The sequence below is a fragment of the Gallinula chloropus genome (genome assembly GCF_964237585.1).
Source record: "Gallinula chloropus genome assembly, chromosome: 6".
NCBI classification, from domain to species: Eukaryota; Metazoa; Chordata; class Aves; order Gruiformes; family Rallidae; genus Gallinula; species Gallinula chloropus.
The window spans coordinates 785,384-811,440 of record NC_140091.1 but is presented as its reverse complement, the minus strand read 5'-3'; the positions used below and the strand labels follow the sequence as shown (position 1 = coordinate 811,440).

Here is a 26,057-nt window from a genome sequence, read left to right as displayed (position 1 = left end):
AGCATGCACAGCCCACCAGTCACTGTGCCCCTCTCTGTACTTTAAAGTGTAGGAATTTAAACATACTTCCTCTAAAGCAGTTCTGAAAGAGGATGTAGAATCAGAATCCCAGCCTGGGCTAGGTTGGAAGGGAGCCCAAGGGTCCCACAGCTCCAACCCCCTGCCACAGGCAGGGACACCAACCTCCAGGCCTGGAGCTACACAAGGTTGCCCAGGGCCCCAGCCAACCTGGACTTGAACACCCCCAGGGATAGGGCACCCACCCCCTCTCTGGGCAGCCCCTTCCAGCCCCTCACCACTCTCTCTGCAAAGAACTTCCCCCCAATATCTAATTTAATATGGTACACACAGGGACAGAAATACCTCCAAGGGTTGTAAAAGCTCATTTTAAACTCACTGCTGTTATAATCCCAAAGCATTTCAGGAACAGAAATATGCCCAAGATTTAGGATACGGACAGTAATCACAGAGTCACAGAGCTGTAGGGGTGGGAAGGGCCCCCCAGAGCCCATGGGGTCCAACCCCCTGCCCAAGCAGGGTCCCTAGGACAGGGCACACAGGGCGGTGTCCAGACGGGGCTGGAATCTCTCCAGAGAAGGAGACTCCACACCCCCTGGGCAGCCTGTCCCAGGGCTCCCTCACCCTCCCTGGGAAGAAGTTCTTCCCCAGATTGGGGGGGGAACTCCCTGTGCTCCAACTTGAGCCCATTGCCCCTTGTCCTGTCCCCACAGACACTGAGAAGGGGCTGCCCATGGCCCCTGTGTCCCACCCTTCAGATACTGATAAACATTACTAAGCACCCACCCCGCCTGCCCTTCCTGCACTGCAGCCCCCCCAGCCCACCACAGCCCCCAGCACAGCCCCCCAGCACGACCCCAGACAAAGCACTCTCTGCACAGTTGACTCACAGGTTTTATTTACACTTGTCTACAGCATCATTTTGCCTCACATTTCACCCGAGCCCAACGGGCCATCGTTTCCCTCTGCCTGCAGCCTACCGCTCTGCTAAGCTTGAAGCCTTCCATCTGTTCAAGTACAGCAACAATTGGTTCTTAAACACAAAGCACAAGGGGGAAACCAAAGGCTAAACAACATTGCATCTATCAGCTCTGCTTTGTACAGTTTAGTAGCTGGGCTGTGACTGCCAGAGGCACAGTTACAAGACTAACCTGCTCTTGTGCAACCTACACAGCTAGCATGGAGACCAGGGAGGAAAAGAAAGCGCTAACCAAGGGCTGCAGAGGGTTATTTCTTCCTGCAGAGAGGTTATCAAAATATTTCTACACCAAAAACATGTTGCTTATATACTGCTCCAAAAGAAAGGTCTTGGGAAAGAAAAAATAAAAAGGACATTAAAAGAAATGAAACAAAAAAGCAGCAGAATGGAGGGTTTTATCCAATTTTGCTCCGTTTGCTTTTGCACAGTTCGGTTCAGAAAGCAGCTCAAATCTGGGGTTGGGACTTTTACTACTGGAATAAATGCAGAGATATTGCTGTCTGTTGGCTTTAAAAAGAGTCATTTTCCTTCACATACTTACCTTGTGATGGCAGCGAAGACACTTAACCCTTTCTTAACCAAACGGAGCTCAAGAGAGACCAAGTCTTAATGTGATATTGCTCGTAAGATAGACTCAATAAAGCATTTTAAGCCATAAATTATGCTCAAGGGGGGAAGAACAATTGAGGAACACATTTAAGATGTCAGAACTTTCCACATTTATTAATTCTCCTTTTTTTAAATATAAAGAAAATCCAGGTACCTTGAGAATTTGAGCCCCAAATGAATTTTGCAGGCGGCCTGCAGAAGCTTCACTTGATTCCAAGAAGCTAGTTGCACACTGCTCCATCCCAAGGGCAGCTCCTAACTGCCCCTTACAGGAGAGGAACACGGAATCTGGGGTCTGTGTAGGGCTGTACCCACAGCAGGAAGGGACCTGCCTGAGCACAGCACATCACTGCCACAGGGACGGGCACCAGCAGCTACGAGACTCGGGCTGCAGAGAGAGGGGATGGTGCCCGAGGTCTCCCACACCCTTGCTCTGAAGGAATGACATCTAACTCGCCCAGAGAGTGGGCATTTAACAGCCACTCTGGGCTGAGCACAGCTAAAAAGGGGCATCTATCTAGGCTTGGTCTTCACCACAGACAAATATAAACTACTTGGACTGGAGTACTCACTACTGTCACCCTACAACAAGGCTGACCCCCCAGCTACGCTCCTCTGTGGTCCCAAACAAGCTCAGGTGCTGGATGCAGAGAGCTCAGGTGCTGGATGCAGAGAGCTCAGGTGCTGGATGCAGAGAGCTCAGGTGCTGGATGCAGAGAGCTCAGGGTTCTTCTTACAGGCCTCAAACTTCACTATCATCATCACCCCAAGAGAGGGGTTGCACTAGAACGTGTCCAGCCCTACACCTAAGAGGGCCAGGGATCGAGTAACTGAGTCTTTAAAAGTAACAAAAACCCCCTTACTCAGAGAGCAAAGCTTCCCACTTCCTCTGGGGAGTTTATGGCTTAAAATGCTACCTCACTTTTCGTCTCATGAATGAACAAAGCTGCAGTTTTCCAGAAAGCAAGGACAGACATGCACCTCTACTAGCAGATTTAGCACTTCTGACCAAGTAAGACACCAACTTCTTAAAAAGGTCTCATGCACTGACTGGAATTTTTTCCTTTTTCTGTTTTTTTTGTTTTTTTTAGTGTGAGCTTTAATACATTATTTCTTTTTAGAACTCGTACGGGAACCAGAATGGGAGGATCCAGATGATGATCTGCGCCGTCTGCAAGATACAAACGGAGAAAGCATGCAAAGAAATAAGTTGAAATTAATTTTAGCATCCACTGAGCAGTCTGCATCCTACAATAGCTGGAAGCCAAGTAAGTATATCTGATAGGGGCCTTATAACTTTATAGGAAGTAACTTTAAACTGCTTTAAGCTCATGAGTGTGGATTTAATACTAAAAATCTAAGTTTAATAACCAAAGTAGAGTTTCTAAATGCAGCATTTACTTATCAAACTAAACCAGTAACGTACACGTGACCACTTTCACACACTGACAGAATGACCCAGGTCTCTCTATGGAACATGCTCCTAGCAGGAGGCAGCATCCTTGCAGGGGTGGGGGGGAAGCAATTACAGAGGCTTTATTAGGAAGTAAGAGTAGGGGAAGTCAGAAAGCTACTTTTAAATATCAGAAAGAAAACTGATCAGATTCAATTCTTTCCCAGTGGATCTCAGTCCTTCAGAAAACAATGAAATAAATAAAAATCACACATTGAAATACACCCATTCTTATTCTACATAAACCCAAACCTTTCGGGTGACCGTGATCTCGATCGTCTTTTTTTGCGATCACCAGATGAAGAGGATCTAGAACGACTTCTCTTCTTGCTCCTCTCAGGGGAAGATGATGAGCGGGAGCTTGAGTAAGATCTTTTCCTTGGGGTGGAAGACCCCCTGTAGGACCTGGAGCTGGATCTTTATTGATTAAGAAATAAATCAAGATTTAATTCTGGTATAATGCAGAGAGAGAACAAAATAAGAACAAAGAGACAGTTTCTCATCAACACTTCCTACTCTGTTTACATCAGTGCTCTGCCAAATAAATTTGTGGCTGCTTTTAATACTTACTCCTTCATTATCTGCCAATAATGGCTTCTTCCCTTAATAAATTTCACTAAATAATGTTTCTTGATAGACAGCCCATCATGGCTTGGAAACCTCTGCCCAGCACTCCCCAGCACCACCCACTTTGGCAAAGAAGCAACTGGGCACCGGGACAGGAAGAAGCCTCTGTAAGGACCTTCCTCAGCAGTTCCAGTCACCAACTGGCTTGAAAACCAGACAATTAACTCTGATTTAACGTTACACTTTGTGTGGACGGGTATTTCCCACTGGAAAGTTGTAATGCTCATTTACCAGAACAGCAAAAGCCCTCAGAAGGTGTATTTACCAATCCCAAACTAAATCTGGGTAAAGAGCAAGACCTCCCACAATACAGTTACTTGGGCATTTAAGAAAAAAAAAAGCCAGCCCACACATCAGCTTCAGTTGCAAACACTCAGGAATCATCTTTAGTTAGCTATAATGAAAGGAAAAACCCACTTGTGGAAAAAGCAATAGAGCTCCAAAGTCCTAAGCCATAATTCCAAGATTAAATAAGAACACATAACAGGACTTTTGGAAGCCTTTTCAACCCCTCCAAAAAGCAACCTAACACAGTGTGTGTTGTCAGTGAAGAGCTGTCAGGGTTCCCACTGTGAAGAGCAAAGCAGCCCTACTTCAGACACTCCCACACTGTGTGGCACAGGCAATAACCCAGCTCAGCACACGAGGCCCTGCAGCATCTAGTGTGGACACAGGCACCCTTCTGGATCCCATCTGGTGCTGCCCCCCACGGGACAATCCATGGCATGCTTCTGCCACCACCGGTCACTGGTCTGCCCAACCCAAACCTCCTCAGTGAGAGCTTCAGGATTCTCTGCTCGCCTGGAGATGGGGCAGCTCGTCACTCCACGGAGGAAGGGGAGTCCTGCCAGGGGGATGCCTGTGCGAGGACACCTCAAGGGACGAAAGGCTGTTGGGACTCCTCCCCACACAGTCGTGTAACAGCTACACAGACCGTGTCAGCCAGCTCAACCTCCTGTCAGTGTGAGGCACTATCCACACCCTCACACCTTCCCCCCGCGCTGACAACCGGCAGCACTATCTAGTGGCAGTGAGGGGGGTTTAGGAAGTCACCACTGAACACAACCCCACAAGTACAGCGTCATTCCTGAGGTCCTTCCACATCAAGCAGCCCAAAGTGGGAACAGTAAAACCAGCCCAAAAGTATCACACATGCATGCAAATTCTTCTTCCTTCCAAGTGAAGATCTGTGGCGTCCTCTCCTCTAGCTCAGACCAGACTGAAAACTCTTCAGCCACAACCTTGCACTCTCAAGAAATGCATCTGCAGTGGCAGCCACCTTGTGCAGAGACCCCAGGAAATCTGACTCCTGAGACCCAAAACCAGTTCATGGGCTGGTTATTTTTGTTTTGACCAGCACAATTTTACGATGGACTCAACAAGTGGTGGGTTCTTCTGCCCTTTTTCTCTCTGCAAGGAGAGAGTGCTACCTCATTCACCTTGATTTCGACCCACGAGATCTAGAGTGTTCTCTGGAGCTGGAACGAGATCTTGATCTGGAACTGGAAGAGCTTCTTGAATGGGACCTGAAACAACACGGGAGAGTTTCTTCCAGCGTCTGACTTCGTGTAGCAGAACAGCTGCCACTGTCAGCAGCAGAGACAACAATGCAGCAACACAGTTTGGCCCAGGGTCACTAAAAAGTGACAGTTTCCTCCTGCCCCCCAGCATCACCACAGAACAGTTTAAACCAGAAACTTGAACACAGTAAGAAGGTGCATTAACAATGTATCAAGCCAGTGTAACGTCAGATCCTTGTTACATTGCCTAAAACAAAGCAGTTACTTGGTGAAATGAAACCACATCCATTACCCATGGCATGAAACCAATGCCTCAGCTGCCAGTCTGTGCCTTAACTTGAAACCCATCAGCTTCTCTGGGAAGCAGGGCAGAGCACTGGGCATTTGGCTCGCTCAAGTATCCCCTGAATCAGCTCTCACCTGCCTTTTGTAAGCAGTTTCAAGGGTTTTTTTTGGAACCTGCATTAAAAACCCAGCAGCAGCTAATTCCTGGCTGAAATACAGGTGTATCCAACACTACTTGGAACTAGTTCATGTTCACATTTTTCATGCTGATGGGATTTCATTTAAAGCACAAACTACACAAGTTACATTAAAAAGGCAGTGGGAGGGCAGTATCTGTTGTAGAAAGAAGGCATTGCAATCAACCTCTAGTACTCCTTTCAGTAAAAAACATTACACAAGCTGTCAATCCCCCTGTTTACATTGTCACTGTGTCTTCTTGGTTTTACCATGCAAAACAGAGGCAGTGTGAACACACTTGAGCCTTTGAAAGAGCACAAAGCAGTATGCACAAGTGGCACCTGGTATTTCCAACCCATTATCTGTGGCCAGAGGCAGGAAGGTGGACAGACAGTTGCAAGACCCCTAGCAAACTGCAGTTCTGATGAGATACATTGTAGTTAAGGCCTGGTGAAGTCGTTCTGCCTTTCTTTGACCTTCCCACTGAAAGCTAAGGAGGTCACCCCAAGGCAGCCCACACTGCCTGCACGCTGTCCTCACAGCCCCTGCCTCCAAGAGCTCACTCCCTTTACAGAGCTGCTGCCAGGCAGCCAGCTCAGCCACTGCTGTTCAGGCTGTGCTCCTCCCTGGAGCCCCACAGCAAACACACATCTCCAGACAGCGTCTGAAGGAGCAGGGAGGCTGGGGAGACAGACAGAGACAGTGGCTGACATCTGGTTAGTTATGAGAGCTGGAAGAATTTGGGCAGCAATCACAGCTGTGAGGGCAGAGAGAGGTGCAGCTGCACAGCTAGAGAGATTAGAAGAAACCTGAACCTTCTGTGTAACTCTGCAGGCTGGTGCTGATTGGAGTCTTGAGCCTGTCAGCAGCACCCCTGTGTTAGCTGCAAGGCAGCTAAAAAGCTGTGCTGTGATTTGCATCACACAATTACAAACCATGTATTGAGTTGTTCAGACATTACAGAATTCAAATCATCACATGGGATCTTAAATTGCCTCAGCAGGCTTTTTTTTTGTGGCCCCAGGATCAATATAAACCTTCAGTGTTACTGCACCAGCATCGCCACTCTACTTCAAGCTCTGTCACTTGCCACCGAGCTGAGTTCAAGTTTCTTGTCTTCATTTCCAGGGTATTTTCCATGCTGTCCTTTCACTGAACCTGCCTGGGCTGCTCCATCACCGCCCTCTTCTGCCACCTCCCCCCACTTTAACAAGCCACCCTTCTGCTTCTCCATTCCACAACTCCACTCAAGATGATTAAAATAAGCTCACCCCTCAAATCACATACGGCAAACAAACCTAAGCATGAAACCAAGAACAAGTTGCCTCTGTAAATTCATTTGAAGGATCAGCTGAAGTTCACCAAAACAAGCAAGAAGACACAGGGAGCCTCCTTTCTGAGGGTCCTCAGGAGGTCAGCCCCCCAGCATTATCTCCCTGTGCAAATTCTGTACACAATAACATCGTTCACATCATTAAACTAAAACTGTACAGTAATCAAGGAAAAAAAAAGTAAATAAGGAAGTTAGATACTGACATTTTGCCTGGTGTTACCCTGGACCTGTACCCGTTTACCTGGACCTAGACCTTGAGCTTGAGTGAGAGGATGAGCGCGATGAAGAGCGGGAGTGGGAAGATCGAGACTTAGAGCGACTGCGCCTATTGGGTTTCTTTTTCTTATTAGTGTCCTCTTCCTCACTGGCATCAAGGTTGTATTTTGAAAGGTCAGCATCATCTTCATCCTCATCCTGGAAAGATGCAGAAATGCTTAGGAGGTATTTGGAGCGCTTCCCTCAGCTCTCTCCTCCTCCCATGGCTTATTCTGTGTGTGTTTTCCAGCCCTTGGAAACACCATTGTTCATGTGTTTAGGGAGATGTAAATATTTTGAGAATGAAGAGCGACTCTGTGTTTCACAGCAAACTAAGAAAAACCCTGAAAAAAGCCTCTCTGAAACCCAATTTGAGTCACTGAATTGAGTTCCAAGTTCATTCTTACCCATTAAACAAGCGCCTGGAAGGATTTCCAGACCCAGAATCTCTATCATCCCAGCACAGTTCTGCAGAGACACCTTTTGTACACAACATTTGGCAGGGGCTGTGTGTGTGTCTGTGTGCCTCTGCAGGACTGCTGACCAAAGGTGTGGACAATCCAGTGTGTGGTGTTTGTGTATTTCAGGCAAGATGGAAAAAACCCCACAGATACAGATATACACCATAAATACATCTCCAAACTTTTCATAAAAGAAAGAACTCTGCTGTGGTTTTGGAAGGCTAAGAATACAATTCAAGAACATTCCCCTTATATGGCAGCTATAAAGCTTCCAAATAAGAATCTCAACGTTTGATTCTGATCTCTGAGAGGCTTTAAATTTTATATGGTTTTAAAAAGAAATTATACATCTCTGAACGTGGCTCTTTAGGACAAAAGAGCTTGTGCACACGCTCTGCAGAAGCTGTAGGCACCATTATTCTCACAGCTACTCCTCTGAAGGCAGCTAAAAATACACACCAAACCTTAGCTACTCATGCTAAACAGGCACTGGAGTAACAAATCAAAAATAAACACTAGAAAAACCCCCTAAACACGCTACCTCATCCAATTTATATTTGGAGAGATCTTCATCCTCATCCTCCTCATCTTCCCCTTCAGATTCCTTATCTTCCACTTCCTTCAGGATGGATGCAGGGCCAACTGGCTTCCCTCTGTACTTCTTCTTTTTGCGTCCAAACTAAGAAAGTTTATTCCATTAGAACACAATTTCATCACAAGTGATTTCCAACTGTGCTTTTTGGTAAGACTTCTGGAAGAAAGTAAACATTCATCCACCTCAAATAAGATACTGGGCAAAGGGAAGTGTCCCAAAATGTCAATTAGCTACAAGAAGCTTTCTGGAGATCACAGAATGGTAGGGGGTGGAAGGGACCCCAAGAGATCATCGATGCCCGTGTTGGATACCCACAGCCAAGACAAAAAGAATCCAGATTTCACAACTGAGTGCTCTGTGTTTGTAATCATGAGTTGCCTTCAGACAACAGTGTTGAACCTCTGGCTGAAAGCAACACACACAACCCTGAAGGCAGCTCTCTAAGCAGCTCAACGGCCTCAGCCTGTACCAGCGTCATCTGAACTCATTCCCAGCGCTCAATTCGCCTTCAGTTCCCAACTGTCACACCTGAGCATCTGACAGGGATGCACAATGTGTTTCTGACTCATGCTTTGTGTGCTGCACACAGGCCACACAACACAGGTCTCCCCCAGCCACACCGGTACCTCCCCTTACCTCATCGTACTCCCCGTCCGACTCCTCGCGTTCGATGTACTCCACGTTCTCCCGCTCATTGAACCCCCCTCCGTACCCTACAAAAGGGGTAAAAACATGATAATCTGTCAACCTGCACCAAATTCAGCTGTGCTGAGCACTGAGTTTCCTCTGAGCCTTCGCAGAGGTGCTGGAAGCCTTGGGTGGATGTATAAACACATGCCACAAGGAGCGTAACGCGATCTCAGAGACTCAACTGTGAAGATGGATCAAGACACATAAATAACACAGAAGCAGCAGTGTTCTGCAGGGAACAAGAGCAACAAAAGCTTCCTGTAGCTGCACTCAGCTGTACAACTGCCAAGGTTTGCCTGGAGAATCGTTTTAGTGGAAAACTTCAGGGGCTGACTTGAATGTCAGCTGAGTTTGTAACGCGCTGCGAGCATGTGGACAGTGCTGGCTGCCCTGCACACCCCTGCAGAGCTACTCACATGGGCACCAGGGCTTGACAAATTCATCCAGTATCTAAAATATGCAATTACACACAAATATGGCATGAAATACACTATCATTCTAATATTCTTACAGAATGACCAGGTTGGAAAAGCCCTTTAAGCCCATCGCGTCCAACCGTCCCTGTCCTGTGCTGCCCCAGCTCCCTGAGCACCTCATCTCCCCTCTGTTCAACACCCCCAGGGCTGGGGACTCAGCCCCCTCCCTGGGCAGCCTGTGCCACAGCCCCACAACTCTGCCAGGGAAGAACTTTGCCCTCCCAGCTGAGCTGACCCTGCCCTGGGGCAGCTTGAGCCCATTGCCCCTTGTCCCATCTCCTGTCCCCTGGCTGCAGAGACCATCGCCCACCTCTCCGCACCCTGTATAAGAATATGAAAGAATGTTCCTTTTCCTGTTGAATAAGCAGCTCTGGGCTTTTCTCCATGCTGGGTTTTTAATATGCCTTGGTGTTAACACCCTAGACATTAAAGCCTCTGCAGGACAGCAGCAGCAGTGTGAGCAGCACTGTAGGGACATCCTGGGCTCCAGTTACCACCGGGTGCATTGTTAATGCAGGAGGAGCTTCCAATGCGTCCCAGCCCGACCGGAGCTCGTTAAGAGATAACAGCCTCATCTACACAGCCCTCAGACACTGCTCCTGTGACTGCAGAGTCCTTGGCAGATGGACACTACACCTTAACAAAACATTGCATCACTCCTTCCAAGTGTCTTTGCTTCAAAATCAGACCCTGAGGCGGCTGGAGCTGAACGTGCACTGACTCTCCAGCAGAAACCATCACAGCCCAAAAGCAACCCAGTCTGAGACCCTGCAGATTTATTTTCACATGGAAATGTGCTACTTCTGCTGTGAAAACAATTCCTTTAATTCCATTACACTGTGGTTTGTAAAGCCATCCAGATCTTACCTGTCCTCTCCTCCAACTTGGCGTACTTTGGGGTGTTACACATGTTGCACTCCGATCTCCTGGCCCAGTTCACGTTGCCACATCTTCAGAGGCAGAGAGAGCAGAACAGAAACAAGACACATTCCATTTCAAATCCAAGAGCTGAAGTGTTGAGGCAACACCTCAAGAAAAAACAATCAGTCCTAAAAGTGTTATTTGCCAAGTTCCAGCACTGGTGCAACAAGCTCACCCCAAAGGACACAGGCAGCAAGACACAGAGAACTGCAAGAGGCTGCGGGTGTTTCACCAGGGCAGGGTGATGGGAGGATGGGTGTGCTGGAGGGGAAAGAGGTAACACTAATGGGCAGGTAGGCAGAGAACTCACCAGAAGTCAGACTGCACAGGGGAGTTAAAACTCCTTGTTACTCTCCACTAGGGCATTCACTGCTGGTGAAGAAGCCACCATGGGAATAACAGTTCTGAGCAGCCACTGCCCCCCACAGCTGTGCACCTCTGCTACAGCCTCACTGCATCCCAAAAGGCTGCCCCACACCCCACCCAGCTGTAACTGCTCCATCCCAAAGCAGGGGGCAGGAGGCCCACAGGACACAGCCTGGCTGTGGGCTTGGGAGGTCAGGACAACGCCACACGTGCCATCAGGTAGGTTCCCTCTGGCACGGGGCCCACGGTGCTGCCCAGGAGCCTGGCCCAGCCCGTGCTGCAGAGCAGTGCAAAAGGGAACCCATCAGGCTGAACACAGCCAAGGGCCCACAGGAATAAATTATATATATAAAGTAACCCATGTTTCACTGGCCAGAGGGGCAACTCTGTCAGCCCCAAACCCTCAGAAGTGCTCCAGAAGCTCTGACAGCACCTTTCCCACACCAAAGGGTTTTACTGGAGAGGTCCTGTTCTAACGTAGGTGTTTGTGTTCCCAGTGGATGGCTTGGGGAAACCTCTAAGGCTTTAGCTGTGTGCTAAACCCTACTCATTACACACTGAGCAGTTACCAGTGGAGTATTGTTCTGCAAGGAAGGTGTTCTCTCCACCTACACACTCCTTCCAATGCCCAGGAATGTCTTGGCTTACAAAGACAAACATTTTACCACTCTACTGGCAACCTTTAAAAACATTTTCCCAGTTGTGTTAATTAAGAAGCTGCTGCCCAGCAAACAGAACCAAACGCTGCCCTCACAGCAAAGCTCTACTCCTGGGATAGCTGCGGGTTTCCACCACTCTCCCCTCACCAGTCCAAGGGGTTTTATACTGGTGGGGTGCCATGGAAGTGCTGTTTGGCTGTCTGAAGGCCGTACGTTTTACACTGCCAGTCGTTGGCACTGAAGAGGCCACGGCTCTTCTCCGCCAGCGTCTTCCCAATCTCAGTCCCTCCAGCCTTCATCATTTTGGCTTCTGTGGTTTTCTCTGGAAAAGATAAAAGCACAGGCGGCCCTCAGAGCCCATCCCTTATGGCTAGATGGGAAAGGGGATAAAAAAAAGAGGGGCAGGGAGGCAGGGAGAGAGGGAAAGGCCCGTCCCCCCTGAGGCACTCACCTCTCCCGCATCTGTTGCAGCTGGTTCTTCGGGCAAAGTTAACATTCCCACACCTGCGAAGAGAGAACGGAGACGCTTGGGGGAAACGAACGGGGGCGGGCGCCGGGGCAGCGCTCGCGGGGGCCCAAGCAGAAACGCCGGTTTCAAGCGGAATTCAGCGCGGATTAAACACGGAGTTTCATGGGTTCGGGGGGCTGCGCTACCCAGCGGGGCGGCCACAGGCCCGGGAGGCCCGGGGAGCCGCGGCCGCGGCTCCCCGGGCCTCCCGGGCCTGTGGCCGCCCCGCTGGGAGGGTCGGGCCCGTCCTGCCCGGCCCCACGCCGTGCTGAGGTGGCGGGGCGGGCGGGCGGGGGCCGCCCACGCTCACTTCTTGTCGGGGCAGATCCAGTCCCCGTCGCTGACGCGGAAATTCTTGGTCGACATCTTGGGCCCCGCCGAGCTGCGCCCAGCGCCGCCGCCACCGCCGCCACCACCAGCACCACGGGTGAGGACCGGGGGCCTAAGCCAGCCGGGCTGCCCTAACCGCGCCTGTGCCCTTAACGCCGCAGCGAGCGGAGCGGCCGCCGGGTGGGATTTTAGTCAGGCGGTGAGTTGGACGGCTCAGCCCGGAGGCGGGAAGAAGGAGTGAGGGGAGCGCGCGCCCCTGGCGGGCTGGAGGGGGGGTGGAAGGGAGCGGCGCATGCGCAGTGCGCCCCGCGGGGTGGCGGCTGTTGAGGGAGGGAGGAGGGACTGGGGAGCTGAGGCGGGAGTCGGGGCTCTGGGGCCGGGAGAGCTCATCAGCCCCCCACGTCCGCAAATCATAGAATCACAGAGTCACAAGGGTTGGGAGGGACCCCCAGAGCCCATGGGGTCCCACCCCCTGCCCAAGCAGGGTCCCTAGGACAGGTCAGGGCTGGAATCTCTCCAGAGAAGGAGACTCCACACCCCCTGGGCAGCCTGTCCCAGGGCTCCCTCACCCTCACAGGGACAAAGTTCCTCCTGACATTCCTCTGGAACCTCCTCTGCTCCAGCTCACACCCACTGCCCCTTGTCCTGTCGCTGCCACCCCTGAGCAGAGCCTGGCCCCAGCCTCCTGCCTCACCCTTTACAGACTGATAGCCATTGATGAGGTCACCCCTCAGGCTCCTCCAGGCTGAAGAGGCCCAGCTCCCCCAGCCTCTCCTCTGAAGGAAGGGGTTCCGCTCCCTTCATCACCTCAGTGGCCCTGCGCTGGGCCCTTTCAGGGAGTTCTATGTCCTGCTGGAGCTGAGGGGCCCAGAACTAGACACAGCCCAAAACTGGTGGTTTTCCTCCAGACATTGACGTGGCTTTGTCACCCCAAAGCCTGCGGGTCGGTGCTGCTAAGGGTCCCCTGAGGCAGAGCCGGTCAGCTCCGGTGTGTGCCCTTCACCTCAGTAAATAACCCAGGCACTGTCAGGGATTCTGGGGTTCTGGTGGGTAAGAAACTTCATACGAGCTGGCAGTGGCTCCTGCAGCTGGGAAGGGCGATGGGATCCTGGGCTCCATCAGCAGAGGGGGGGCAGCAGGGACAGGGAGGGGATTGTCCCTCTCTGCTCTGCCCTCCCCAGCTGGAGTCCTGTGTCCAGAGCTGGGCCCCAGCACAAGGAAGATGTGGGGCTGGTGGAGAGGGGTCAGAGGAGCCACGGAGATGCTCAGAGGGCTGGAGCAGCTCCCCTAGGGAGAGAGGCTGAGGGAGCTGGGCTGGGTCAGCCTGGAGAAGAGAAGGCTGTGGGGGGACCTCACTGCAGCCTCCCAGTCCCTGAAGGGAGCAGAGAACAGGAGGGGAATCAGCTTGTTAAAGGGCAGAGACTGGCAGGACAAGGGGGATGGATTAAAGCTAAAGGAAGGAAATTTTGAATTAGATCTTAGGGGGAAGTTGTTTGCAGAGAGAGTGGTGAGGGGCTGGAAGGGGCTGCCCAGAGAGGGGGTGGGTGCCCCATCCCTGGGGGTGTTCAAGGCCAGGTTGGCTGGGGCCCTGGGCAACCTTGTGTAGCTCCAGGCCTGGAGGTTGGTGTCCCTGCCTGTGGCAGGGGGTTGGAGCTGTGGGACCCTTGGGGTCCCTCCCAACCCAGACCATTCTATGATTCTATGATCAGTTGCTGATATGTAATGAAAAAGCAATGAAATAAAGCCTCACTTTCTCTGCGAGCATGTGCGGTTCAGGCTGGTTTCTCTGTGTGCCCTCACAAAACCCCCATCCCGACATACAGAGCGTTTTAAATATGAGTCAGACCATGGGTCTAAATATTCGAGTGACCAAGTAAATCTGTTATTTAAACAAGTATTTAGTAAAACTGTGATGAAAACCCTGCAGTGTGGTTTGCGGGTGGGTCTGCGTGGCAGCTGTGTGTAACCAGAGGGCCCACGGCTGGGCTGGCTCTGTGTGCCTCTGACCCCTCTCCTCCCTCTGCTTTTTAGGTAGGGGTCTGGCAAGATCTGCTGCACTGAGGTTGACCAGCCTTACCTAATTAAGGACATGCAGTGTGCTTATTTATAGCAAATGTTACATTCCTGGCAGGTTTTATTCCCTTTCCCTCCCGTGCTGTAGCCATATCCTGTGGAAAATCCATCTAGAATCTGGTTACAGGGCTGGCTTTTCTCACATCTGCTCTCCAGGTCATGAGGCAAGATGACAATGTTACTGCTATTTATTTTAAAAAGCATAAAGTGGTGTGAGTGCACTGGAAACAGAAGATGTGTTGGGGTGTCTGGCTTGTGTGCTGCAGAGGGCTGTGTACAGATTCCCAGTGATGGAGTGTCCAGGATAATCAGAAAGGGCCAAACCTGTGTTTCAGCGCAGCCAGAGAAGGTCCAGGGTGAAAGGCCGTGCTGCAAACAAGGGCTCTGAGAAAGGCTTGTTTATCGCTGCTCCAGAACTGGGAGAACATGGGTGCAGTACCACAGAATCCCCAGGTTGGAAAAGCTCTTTAAGCTCATCGAGTCCAACCGTACACATCCTCTACTAACCCAGCTCCCTGAGCACCTCATCTCCCCTCTGTTAAACACCCCCAGGGCTGGGGACTCAGCCCCCTCCCTGGGCAGCCTGTGCCACAGCCCCACAACTCTGCCAGGGAAGAACTTTGCCCTCCCAGCTGAGCTGACCCTGCCCTGGGGCAGCTTGAGCCCATTGCCCCTTGTCCCATCTCCTGTCCCCTGGCTGCAGAGACCATCGCCCACCTCTCTGCACCCTCCTGGCAGGGTAGGGGAGGTGGGGAGAAGGTCTCCCCTCAGCCTCCCCTTCTCCAGGCTCAACACCCCCAGCTCCCTCAGCTGCTCCTCAGAGGATTTGCCCTCCAGCCCCTTCCCCAGCCCACTTGCCCTTCTCTGCACTCACTCCAGGACCTCCATGTCCTTCTGATGGTGAGGAGCCCAGAACTGGACCCAGCACTGGAGGTGCAGCCTCCCCAGTGCCCAGTACCAGATGGAAAGGAGACAGTGGCTGGGCAGAGGCTGTGGAGCTCATGGATGGGGATGCCCAGGCAGCAGCCGCACTGGTGTCCGTGCACACAGCCCGTGTCAGAGGTGCTGCTTCACCGCAGGCAGCGCAGCCTCCCCAGTTGAAAACCTCCAGCAGCAGTTTTTTCTCCACACGACATTCCCTTATGGCAGGGAATAACCAATCTGAGCTTAAACAAAACAGCAGAGCCCTGGCACTCCAGTGTAGATGGCGACAAATTCTCTTTAGTCACTTTGTCAGCGCAGATCCTGAAAATGCAGTAACTTAAAAAAAGAGCTTGAACAAAGCTGGAGCATCCAGACGCAGCCCAGCACACCGGGAAGGATCCGCTCCTGCCGTGCCGGGAGGTTTAGTACAGCAGGTGGCACTTTAGTAACGTGTATTTAGCCAGGTACAGCTGCCACTGCGGATCAAAAGCCTGTGTTTTTATGGGATTCAGGGGAGAGATTTTAAATAGCAACGTATTGATTATTTAAAAAAAAAAACACTGCCAAGAAAAAGCCTCACTGTCACCATGTGTGATTGGCACTGGAGACGGAGTGTGAGGTTATTTTTGAGCTGCAGATGATACAGGAGATAAAGCTGGGAAGGAATCACAGAGTCACAGAGCTGTAGGGGTGGGAAGGGGCCTCCAGAGCCCATGGGGTCCAACCCCCTGCCCAAGCAGGGTCCCCAGGACAGGGCACACAGGGCGGTGTCCAGACAGGGCTGGAATCTCTCCAGAGAAGGAGACTCCACACCCCCTGGGCAGCCTGTCCCAGGGCTCCCTCACCCTCACTGGGAAGAAGTTCTTCCCCACATTGGGGGGAACTCCCTGTGCTCCAGCTTGAGCCCATCGCCCCTTGTCCTGTCCCCACAGACACTGAGCAGAGGCTGCCCATGGCCCCCTGTGTCCCACCCTTCAGCTGTTGATAAACACTGATCAGATCCCCTCTCAGGCTTCTTCTCTGCAGGCTGAACAGCCCCTGAACAGGGAGCTTCACGATCACGTAGAGTGTCTCCGGTCAGACTGCCCTACAAGCAGGGCTCTCCCACCCTCACCTGCCTTTGCCAGCAAAGCTGTTCCCTGGTTTTGCCTTGGGCAAGACTCTGCTCATGTCAGGACTGCAGGGAGTGACCAAGCCCAGGGCTTGGCCCCTAGAAGGTAATTCATTCCTTCAGGAAAGACACTTTCATAAGCAACAGGAATATCAATCATGAAGTGTAATATCAGGGAGACAAAAAGCATCCGGACCCACAGAATGAACTGAGGTGTGATGGAAGGATTTCTTCATCTCTAATATCCTCCTGCTTATTAAAAAACACTGTCCAGCGCTGGTGTGCTAGAAGGAAATGGGTCTCTGTTTGCTTTAGTAAGAATTGGACCCGTGTTTGGCATTGTTCTGAAACCCTGGGTTCCTGTGGAAATCACAGCTGGGGAAATCCTTCTGGAATTCCTGGAATTTGGGCCCCTCTCCTGCTGGTGCCTGCAGAAATGCCAAAAGAGAGGCAAGAGGCTGTGCAGGTTTCATGGCCTGTGTGTGGCTTCTGCACAGCTACAGGGGTCGGCTTCTACAGAGCACAATTTAAAACAAGCTGGAGGATTCCTCTTTGTCTTGAATGACAGAATCCTCACGCTGTTCAGGTCAGGAAAACCCCTTACTGGTGATTTCAAGGACAGGATTTTGTTCAGAAACCCTGGACAGGCTGGAGAGCTGGGCAGGGAGAAACCAAGTGAGGGTCAATAAAGCAAGTGTAGAGTCTGGCACCTGGGAAGGGATAACTGCTGGAATCAGGACAGGCTGGGGGAGCTGATGGAGAGGAGCTCTGTGGAGAAGGACCTGGGGGTCCTGGTGGGTGACAGGGTGGCCATGAGCCAGCAGTGTGCTCTGGGGGCTGAGAGAGACAATGGGATCCTGGGGGCATCAGGAGGAGTGTGGGCAGCAGGTGACAGGAGGGGATCCTCCCCCTCTGCTCTGCCCTGGCCAGGCCCCACCTGGAGTGTTGTGTCCAGTGCTGGGCTCCCTGGGATCAAACAGCCAGGGATCTCCTGGAGAGAGTCCAGAGGAGGGACAGAGATGCTGAAGGGCCTGGAGCATCTCCCCTGGGAGGAAAGGCTGAGGGAGCTGGGGCTGTTCAGCCTGCAGAGAAGCAGCCTGAGAGGGGATTTTATCCGGTTCCTGTTCTATCACAATACACATTTGGCTTCCAATGTGGGTGAGGAACTGATAATGGCCAAGTAAATGAGAAATACATCACCCATCATCTCCACCTAATGAAACCCAACAGCTGAGAATGAAGAAGCTACAGCAACTGTTTAATTGGCCTGTCTCTACACGGCCAGTGCCTACCAAGAAGCCTTGAAAAATCAGTTTTCCTGAAGGAAACCCGAGGTGGAACAAAGGCCAGCCCAGGTCAAGGCCAGGTAATCAAATGAAGGTGGCCTGTGCTTCAGAGCTCTCTCCTTCCCTTTCTCCCATCCTTCCTTGGGATGGTGCCTGCACGCCGTGCTCTTTATTAAGCAACTGGGGCCCCTGGGCTCTGAAGCATCACTTTAAAGCACTTAATACCTTGTTGATGCTTTCCAAGGCATAATCATTTCAGGTCTGTGAGTGGAGAGCGGTGTGCTTCCATGGGTGAGTCTGGCTCTCAGGAAAACCTGTTTGTGTTGATGCCATTCAACATACACTGGGCTGTGCTGCCAAACAGGGCTTGACTGGGTGTTTCAAAGCACGTCACAGCCCGACAGACACGTGTTTAAACAAGAGAGAGTGGAAACGTGGTGCCTGAGTTAATAAGTGACGATGCTCTAAGCCGGGGTGCTCATGGGTTTCACAGAATCACAGAGCTGCAGGGGTTGGAAGGGGCCTCCAGAGCCCATGGGGTCCAACCCCCTGCCCAAGCAGGGTCCCTAGGACAGGGGCTGTAATCTCTCCAGAGAAGGAGACTCCACAGCCTACAGGTTTGAAATGGTATTTAGATATTTTTGCAATGTACAGCCTCACCAGGAGCTGAGTAAGTCTTCCTCCTGTGCTGCTCTTGGGAACAAAAGTGACGTGTGATTCCAGCACCCACAGACAGCAGCCCTGGGCACAGGCAACAGGAGAGGCTGTATATCACCCCCTGCCCCATGAAGGGTGTCCCCACTGGGACAGCCAGTCCATTTAATCTGCAGAAAGGCAGATTTAGGTCAGAAGCATCTCTGATTGCTCTCGTTGTTCAGCTGCCAAGGACAGAGGCTGGATTATGGGATGGCGTAGTGAGGAGTGCCCAGTCTGGGATTAAACCAGCAGCTGTCGAGAGCGGCCGCTTTACCCCGCTGAACCAAGGCAGAGGGCTGAGCCACCCCCTCACGTCCCTTCCAGCTCCATGTTTAAACACTTCACTGCATATCTTACTAAACCAAACATATTTAAACTAAGGTTTAAAACATCTATTTTGTGATTTGGTGTCCTCTCAGCAGGCTTGAATCACTTGTGAATTCCTGTTAGATGACAAGTGGTGTTTAACCTTCTGCAAAGGTCACATCGCCAAGCAAATCTCTCCTCCAAAAGCACGTCAGCTTGAGTGACACGTCACTACCCATCACTTGCTGGAAAACTCTATTACCAACGTCTGTCACGCTTGGAAATTGAAACAAACTTTGGAAGGCCAACTCTCCAAAGGCCAGAGTGAGTCCTAGAGCCACCTCCCAGCACCAGCAGCCCTCGTACTGCAGAGAACATCACATAAATATCTCAAGTGTGGGACACAGGGGCCATGGGCAGCCTCTGCTCAGTGTCTGTGGGGACAGGACAAGGGGTGATGGGCTCAAGTTGGAGCACAGGGAGCTTCCCCCCAATGTGGGGAAGAACTTCTTCCCAGTGAGGGTGAGGGAGCCCTGGGACAGGCTGCCCAGGGGGTGTGGAGTCTCCTTCTCTGGAGAGATTCCAGCCCCTGTCCTGGGGACCCTGCTTGGGCAGGGGGTTGGACCCCATGGGCTCTGGGGGGCCCTTCCAACCCCTGTGATTAGATCTCCAGAGCAGATGTTAAAGAATGTTAGCACTTTCCCCATCCTTTTGGAGCAGCACCCCATCCAGCAAAGCTGGATTTCTGGGGATGTGGAAGGGTGCAGTTAAAGGTGACACCGTCCCAGAACCGACACTGTACCCCTGTACCATCAGAATTGCTTTCTAATGCAGCAACAAAGACTCTGTGGCCAGCAAGATCTGACAGGCAGATGTCCTAGCTGGCATAATCCAGGGATGTAGAGGGGATTTCTAAGAGCAACGAAGGTAAATGTTCTTTAAATGTAAAACTGGTATAATTTCCTCAAGATTTTCCTCTGAAAAGGAGCCAGTTCAGAACACCCTTAGCCAAGCAAGGCTGAGAGGAGCGGTGGTGATTCCTTGGTAATACCCTCAGACATGGTAAATGTCAAAAAGGATAAGGACTTTCTGGCTTGGAGGATAAGTGGCAGGATTGAGTAGTTACATATTGATGATGAATACATTCAGGTGGAAATCAGACAACAGAGTCTTGCCATCCGAGAGCAAAGGGCTGTAATGGCTTTCCAAATAACCCTGGGGAAGGAGGACTTCTAAATAAGTGAAGATGGAGCTTGGTAAACACCTGGAGAGGGTGACTTTGTTCCTCAGGGGAAGCTCTGTCTGCAGTGTGAGTTTCTGAGTGTCATGTACACTGTCTTGTCCAGGGAATTTGGGACCGGATCAGACCCCTGTTTTCACTCCAGTGTGCCTGTGAGCGGTGCCCAGCGCTCCCCTTACTACCCTGTGGAGGTCCTGCAGTGTTTTTCCTCCTTGTCAGGAGGCTTCAAGGCTAGAGCTTGCCCCAGCTTTCTCTGAAGAGCGAGCTGGTGATAAGGAGCTCTGGAGGCTCGACTCACTGCTGGGCTGGGAGGGTTGCTTTGCTTGCTTTCCCAGCGGAGCTGCCGAGGCCCCTCGGACAGGGTCGGATGGGCAGCACATCTGTGCTCCCCACTGTGCCTTCGGGTTTGGGATCAACTGCAAAGGCTCTTACAGCTTTCATAGCACATATTTCATGTGGACACTTATAAACTCCAAATGACTCGGAAATCTTTAGTCAGTGCACCTGAGAGTCCATCACCGAGTTCCTCCTGCCAGGCTTCCCTCTGCTTGCAGCAGGACGTGCTGTGTGAGGGGAGCAGCTCCTCGCCGCCCTGCAGCTGCTGGATGGTTACTCTCCCTCTCTCTTCTGTTCCTTTCCTTGATTTTCTTTCACCCTCTTTGAGGAAAGGACCACAAGATTCCTCTCTGGAGTCAGAGGAGGCTGCCAGACAAGAACCGCCCCCCAGAGACGTGTCGGTTGTTCCCTTTTCAGCAGGTTGCTGGTGCACCATGATCTCTGGAGAGCAGTGAGGACACCCACCCCTCCTTCCTCTGCCATCGCCGTGCCGCTGGGAAGCACAAAAGGCACGTCCAGGGCTCAGACCTGATGGTGGAGGTGTGTGGGGAGCTGCCTGTAACGATGGTGTGGTGTGATGTTTGAGAAGGGTGCTGGCTGCTGGGCTCCCTGCGGGTAGCAGCTCCCTGCTCCCGTGTCACTGGAGGGATGCTCAGGCTCCCAGCAGGGAAAGCAGTAGACACGCTCTCTGACCCTGCTGCTTAGAGGGAGGTGAGGTGTTTAAGAATATTCATGAATAAGCCAATATTCCCAGCTTTGAAAAGGTGTATTTGATCACTGTGGAGGCGAGATGCTGAATAAATAATGCCCCAGTTGACAGTCATAATTACCGAGGCTCAACAAAGTCTCATTTCCAATACAGACCTGCTGGAGCAAAAGCACTCAGTGGGCAGGAGTGCTAGAAATAAAGGTGAGGTGTGGAAAAGAAGAGCTAATATATATGTTTTTAAAAGCCAGGTTGGAAAGGGTTCATCATTTAAGGAGTCATTGTCAGGCAAAACAAGATGTGATTAACCTTTCCCGTGCTCAGCCTCCTCTGCTCTTCTCACATCGCTAATGAGCCTGTGGCTGGACTAACTGTGACCACAGGACGCTTTAGGCTTCCCCTGCTCCCCCTCTCGAGGGAAATCCGTCAGTGTGGTATCTGAGCAGCTCGCTGGCATGACAGCCCCCCTCTGCAGCAGCGCAGCCAGGGACACCGTGCTCAGACGTACGTTGGAGCTCTGTGAGCCTTGGGGTCTCTCCCAACCCATGCCAGTCTATGATTCTATGGTTCTGTTCAGGAGCTGTGAGATTTCAGCGGGACAACAACTCCCCAGCTAAGTGCTCTGCACCCCCACAGGACAGAGCTGTGCTCCCCCAAAGCTCTCAGAGGTGTGTTAACCACACTTTTCCTTTGGGTTGGATCAGAGCCTGGATTGAACTCCTGACAAGCAGGCAATCTGGGGGCTGAGTGAAGCGGAGCTGGGCTCTTCTGTGTGGATGCAGGATGATCTCCAGAGGGCTCTGCCTGAAGCAGGTCTGTCACCAGTATGGGACCAGGCAAGCTGCGGCTTTGCCTTCAGCCCACACCCTACAGCAGAGCCCCAAACATCCCTTTCCCCCAAAGAAACAACCCCCACCAGTCCCTCCCGGGGACCCTGGGGAAGTGCAGTCCATCTCACCACAGACATGCCCGACAGGCACTGCCAAACCCTTAGTGTTTCCCCCCAAAAGCGAGCCCTGGCCGTGTGCCTGAGCTGTGCACCGGGGCTCACACTGGCCCCAGCCACCTCTCCTTGCTCCCAGCAGCCCCAGACGCTGCCTCAGCCGCAAGCCAGGTGGTTCTGGCTCCACATACCTGTGTAATGCCTGTAGCAACGAGTTTTGTCCTGATTGTGTTAACAACTGTGCTTTTTGGTTAGTGACAGAAACGTTGAGTGCTGTGCAAAATCCCCGAGTTGCCATGGTTACAGCACAGCCTCTCCCAGAGCCTCCCCAAGCCGCTGGAGATGAGAGGGATCCAAGGGACACTGTGACAGTAAATCCCCAGCAGCTTTCAGATGGTTCTCCTGCCGTCGGTGGGGAAGGAAGGTGGCAGACGAGGTTAGTGCCATCCTCCTGGTTCTGAGCAAGAGAAAACTCATTTGCAGCTGGAAACTTTTCAATTTAAATTACCTCCCAGGAGGTTTCCCACTTAAAACTTCGGGGCTGATTCCTGCAAGTGTTTGCAGTTCCCCCTCCCCTAAGCTGCAGCTATCCACACGTCCTCTGATCTCCCCCTTCCCTTCCCTGGGTTTTACCCAGCGTGTCCACAGTCGTCTCTGTCTCTTTCTCTGCTGTCAGCACAGCGAAAAGAACGAGCCCAGGACCATAAAGCTTTGAGGAGTCCCTCTGCACAGGGCTGTGAAGTTGCCCCTGCCATCCCTGGGGTGAGGAGATGCTGCCTGCCCACCGCTCCCACCCTCCCTCTCCATCCCGAGGACCCCTGGGTCTCCGGCCCGGCACCGGGTAATTGCCGGTGCGAGCTAATGGAGACTGACAATTTCATCTTTAAGCTATTTATCAGTTGGTGCTGTGCACATCAGGTGTCAGAGGAACATGACAACTCTTGTCAGTGAAACAAGAGAGCCCTGTGACAGGCTTTCAATCGAATTTCTTCCCCCAGCACTCCCAGCATTAACACTACGTTAAAACAACTTCATTCATTATTCAAAAAAGGAGAAAAAAACCCACTGAGATCCTGACAAAATATATAAAATTTTTGAATCCTAAAAATGCACCTGATTTTGCTCCTTCAGTGCCTTCAGAATAACCTGTCTGGGTTCATTAGGAGCCGCTTTATTTGTTGCCAGCAAATCAGCTAAGCACGGGTCACTCTGCCGACGCGTGGGAGCCAGCCGCTCGCTATGAATGATTCATAGCCCAGGCTGCTGCTTAATAAAACGCCTTAAAACCCTACATGTGCTCAGAGGGAAGGAATAAAAATTCCTCTCTATATTTTCATTAGAATTTCTAATAAATGACAGCCTGGAGATTGATTCTGTGCATGCATGGATGGCCTCTCTGCAGCCACGCCGGCACACGGGCTGCGCTTGGCTGCCCATCGCCCCTCCAGTCACCCTGCTCCCGTGCAGGGGCTGTGGAGAGGCAGCTCAGGCTGCATCTGACCTCCTATTAAAACCAGTTACTGAAGTAGGAGAAGAAAAAGCAAAGGCTGTGGGTGGTGGCGTCATTGGAGAGGCTGTTCCCTGGGAAAAGGTGGTGTCAGTGGCAGCGGTGTGACCTGTGACTTCCCCGAGGAAGCACCGGCGCATCATCACCACCTCACTGCAGGTACAAGAGGCACTCTCAGCTCATGACATGTTCCTAATGACTCTGGAGTGTTTGGTGGTTCAGCACAGCACCGTGCTCTTCCGAGGCACAGCTGAGGCAGAGCCTCCCAAAGCTCTCCCCCATTTGTGGGGGAAGGCTCCCAGAGGAGCCCCAGGGCATCAGGCCCCTGAGCTGAGCCCTGCAGTTCATTCTGGCCCCTCTCTGCCGCAGGGCAAAGTTCCCTTTGCCTTCCTGTGCCGCCTTCTGCGAGCGATTCCCCCCAGATTCAAAGGGCCACACAGCATCCACTGTTAGAGCACGTCCCCAGTGAACCCCTGGGAAACCAAACACACTGTGCTTGAGCCTGTCCACTCACAGCCCCAGTCAGCAAACTGGGAACAGCTTGTCTTGCTTACCACGCTGCTGGGTGACGCTGTGCTGATCCCGTCCGGGAGCGCAGCGGCCCTGAGCAGCTGTGCTGAACACACTGCCTTTCGCCCTTCCATCCCAGGTCACTGTGGACAGTGTTTACCAGAGCCACCTTCCCTTTTCTCCTGCATTTTTAACTTTCAAAAAACATTTTTCCAGCAAATATTGATCTCCTGTCACCTTCCATAGCTGGCCTGTGCCTGGGCACGGCGCAGGACCTGGTTTTAATACTGAGCGTTCGCCCCTCTTGCTGTGCCCTGCTCTGCTCTCCTGCCTTACTCCTGACCCCCCGAGATCACAGACATCCCCAGATCTCTGCTCTCCTGCCTTACTCCTCACCCCCAGAGATCACAGACATCCCCAGATCTCTGCTCTCCTGCCTTACTCCTCACCCCCAGAGATCACAGACATCCCCAGAAAGGCTTTCTGCAGCGGGGCAGGTGTGTGTACAAAGAGATTCAGTTTGGGCTCACAGGCCTCTGCCTGCAGAATGACACATCTCCTGGTAATCTGTTTCAGTGGTCACCTTTTAATAAGTCTTTTTAGTTCTTGGGTCTTTATTCTTTCTTTGTTGGATCCAAATATCTCAGAAAACCAGTTTTGATACCCTAAGACCCTGTGGGTCTCTCTGGTTTATGTGTCAGGGGGCTGTAATGCCCGTGAAATAGGAACCAAGGGTACTCCTGAGCTCTAATCGCCACCATAAGCAGGAGTCTAACTGTGCTGGCTGCAGTGGCACAGCTGAGGAGAAGTGACTGTGAGAGAACAGTCAAGATGTTGTGGTTTGCCTGTTCCCAAACGGGGCACCCAGTAGGGTGTAGGCAGATGGGTAGAGGGTCATGCAGAACCCGTCTGGAGCGGCGCAGGGAAGCGCCGTGGATGGAGGCTCGTGGCAGCCACTGCCAGGGAGCTGATGCCTCTCGAAGTTGCATGGCAACACGCCCAAGGCACAAAGAAAACATCCAGATGGCTTGGAGAATCTGATTTGTTTCTGAGGTAAAATAGTGGGGGGGTTTCTTTATTGAAGGTTAAAGTCTCCTGAGTGAAATGAGTGAGTTCAGGGGCGCTGGAAAAAGGCACCAGGTTTTCAGGGAGTCCTGTGTATGGATCCTGCCCTCCCATTCCTGCTGCCTCTTCATCTGCTCACACTGACCTGAACCAGTCTGACTGGTGGTGATGGTTTCCAAATCTCTAGGGGTTCTTTAAAACTCTTTTTTTTGTTTTTAAGGTTTATTCTGAATTGTTTTAATGGATGAAAAACAATTCTTCAAACAGCTCCTGTGGAGTGAGTAGCAGGCTGCCCAGAGAGGGGGTGGGTGCCCCATCCCTGGGGGTGTTCAAGGCCAGGTTGGATGGGGCTCTGGGCAACCTTGTGTAGCTCCAGGCCTGGAGGTTGGTGTCCCTGCCTGTGGCAGGGGGTTGGAGCTCTGTGACCCTTGGGGTCCCTCCCAACCCAGACCAGTCTGTGATTCTATGATTCTGTGAGTGGGGGGTCTCAGGGCATCGGTCTGGCCTCACAGCCCCTGCTGATGCCAACACAGTCTCAGAACAAGGCTGGGCTGGTTGCTGCAGCATCACTGCATGAGGAACACATGAAAAACGTCCCCTCACGCAGCCCTGAGCTGATTCTGCAAAGGACTCTGGTGCTGAGACACTGCAGACTGCCAGGCAGAAGAACTGTGAATCATCTTTGCTTACTACTTGGAGCTGTCGCTGGGAAAACAGCTATCAAAATGCCAGGGTTGTGCTTTTACAGTTTGCTCCTCAAGCAAGAAGACACCGTGGCTCATGGGGAGGGGACAGCCTGAGGCCAGGAGCCAGATCTTGGTCCCACTGTCGTGAGGGATAATGGTGAGCAGCCGGGTGCGGCGTGTGTGGCACCGTCCCGTGGGCTCAGCTGGTGTCTGTGTGGGCACGAGAGGTTCCTGTCTCTTGCAAACAAGAGGCTTGAAGCTACTCAAGCTCATGGATGTCACAGTTTCTGTCCCCAGCTTCTAGGCTGGGAAGATCTGGTGGAGGCACAGTGTCTGAGTGGTTCCTTGTGTCCTTGGGTACAATGTCCACATGCCTTTGGTCACTTGGGATGTGAACAAAGACCTG

At 51.9% G+C, this 26,057-nt stretch overlaps 1 protein-coding gene across 1 annotated transcript; it reads right to left on the bottom strand.

The window, feature by feature from the left end:
* Nucleotides 1–905: 905 nt before the first annotated feature.
* ZRANB2 (zinc finger RANBP2-type containing 2) lies at nucleotides 906–12,344 on the bottom strand. The gene is made up of 10 exons (XM_084265952.1): nucleotides 12,243–12,344; nucleotides 11,876–11,928; nucleotides 11,638–11,746; nucleotides 10,346–10,428; nucleotides 8,949–9,025; nucleotides 8,259–8,396; nucleotides 7,243–7,415; nucleotides 5,126–5,212; nucleotides 3,312–3,476; nucleotides 906–2,777 (listed from the first exon to the last, which is right to left on the bottom strand). Exons 1-10 carry the CDS (start codon nucleotides 12,296–12,298, stop codon nucleotides 2,714–2,716), a joined length of 1,005 nt encoding a protein of 334 aa, XP_084122078.1. The 5' UTR covers nucleotides 12,299–12,344; the 3' UTR covers nucleotides 906–2,713.
* Between the last annotated feature and the right edge of the window lie 13,713 nt (nucleotides 12,345–26,057).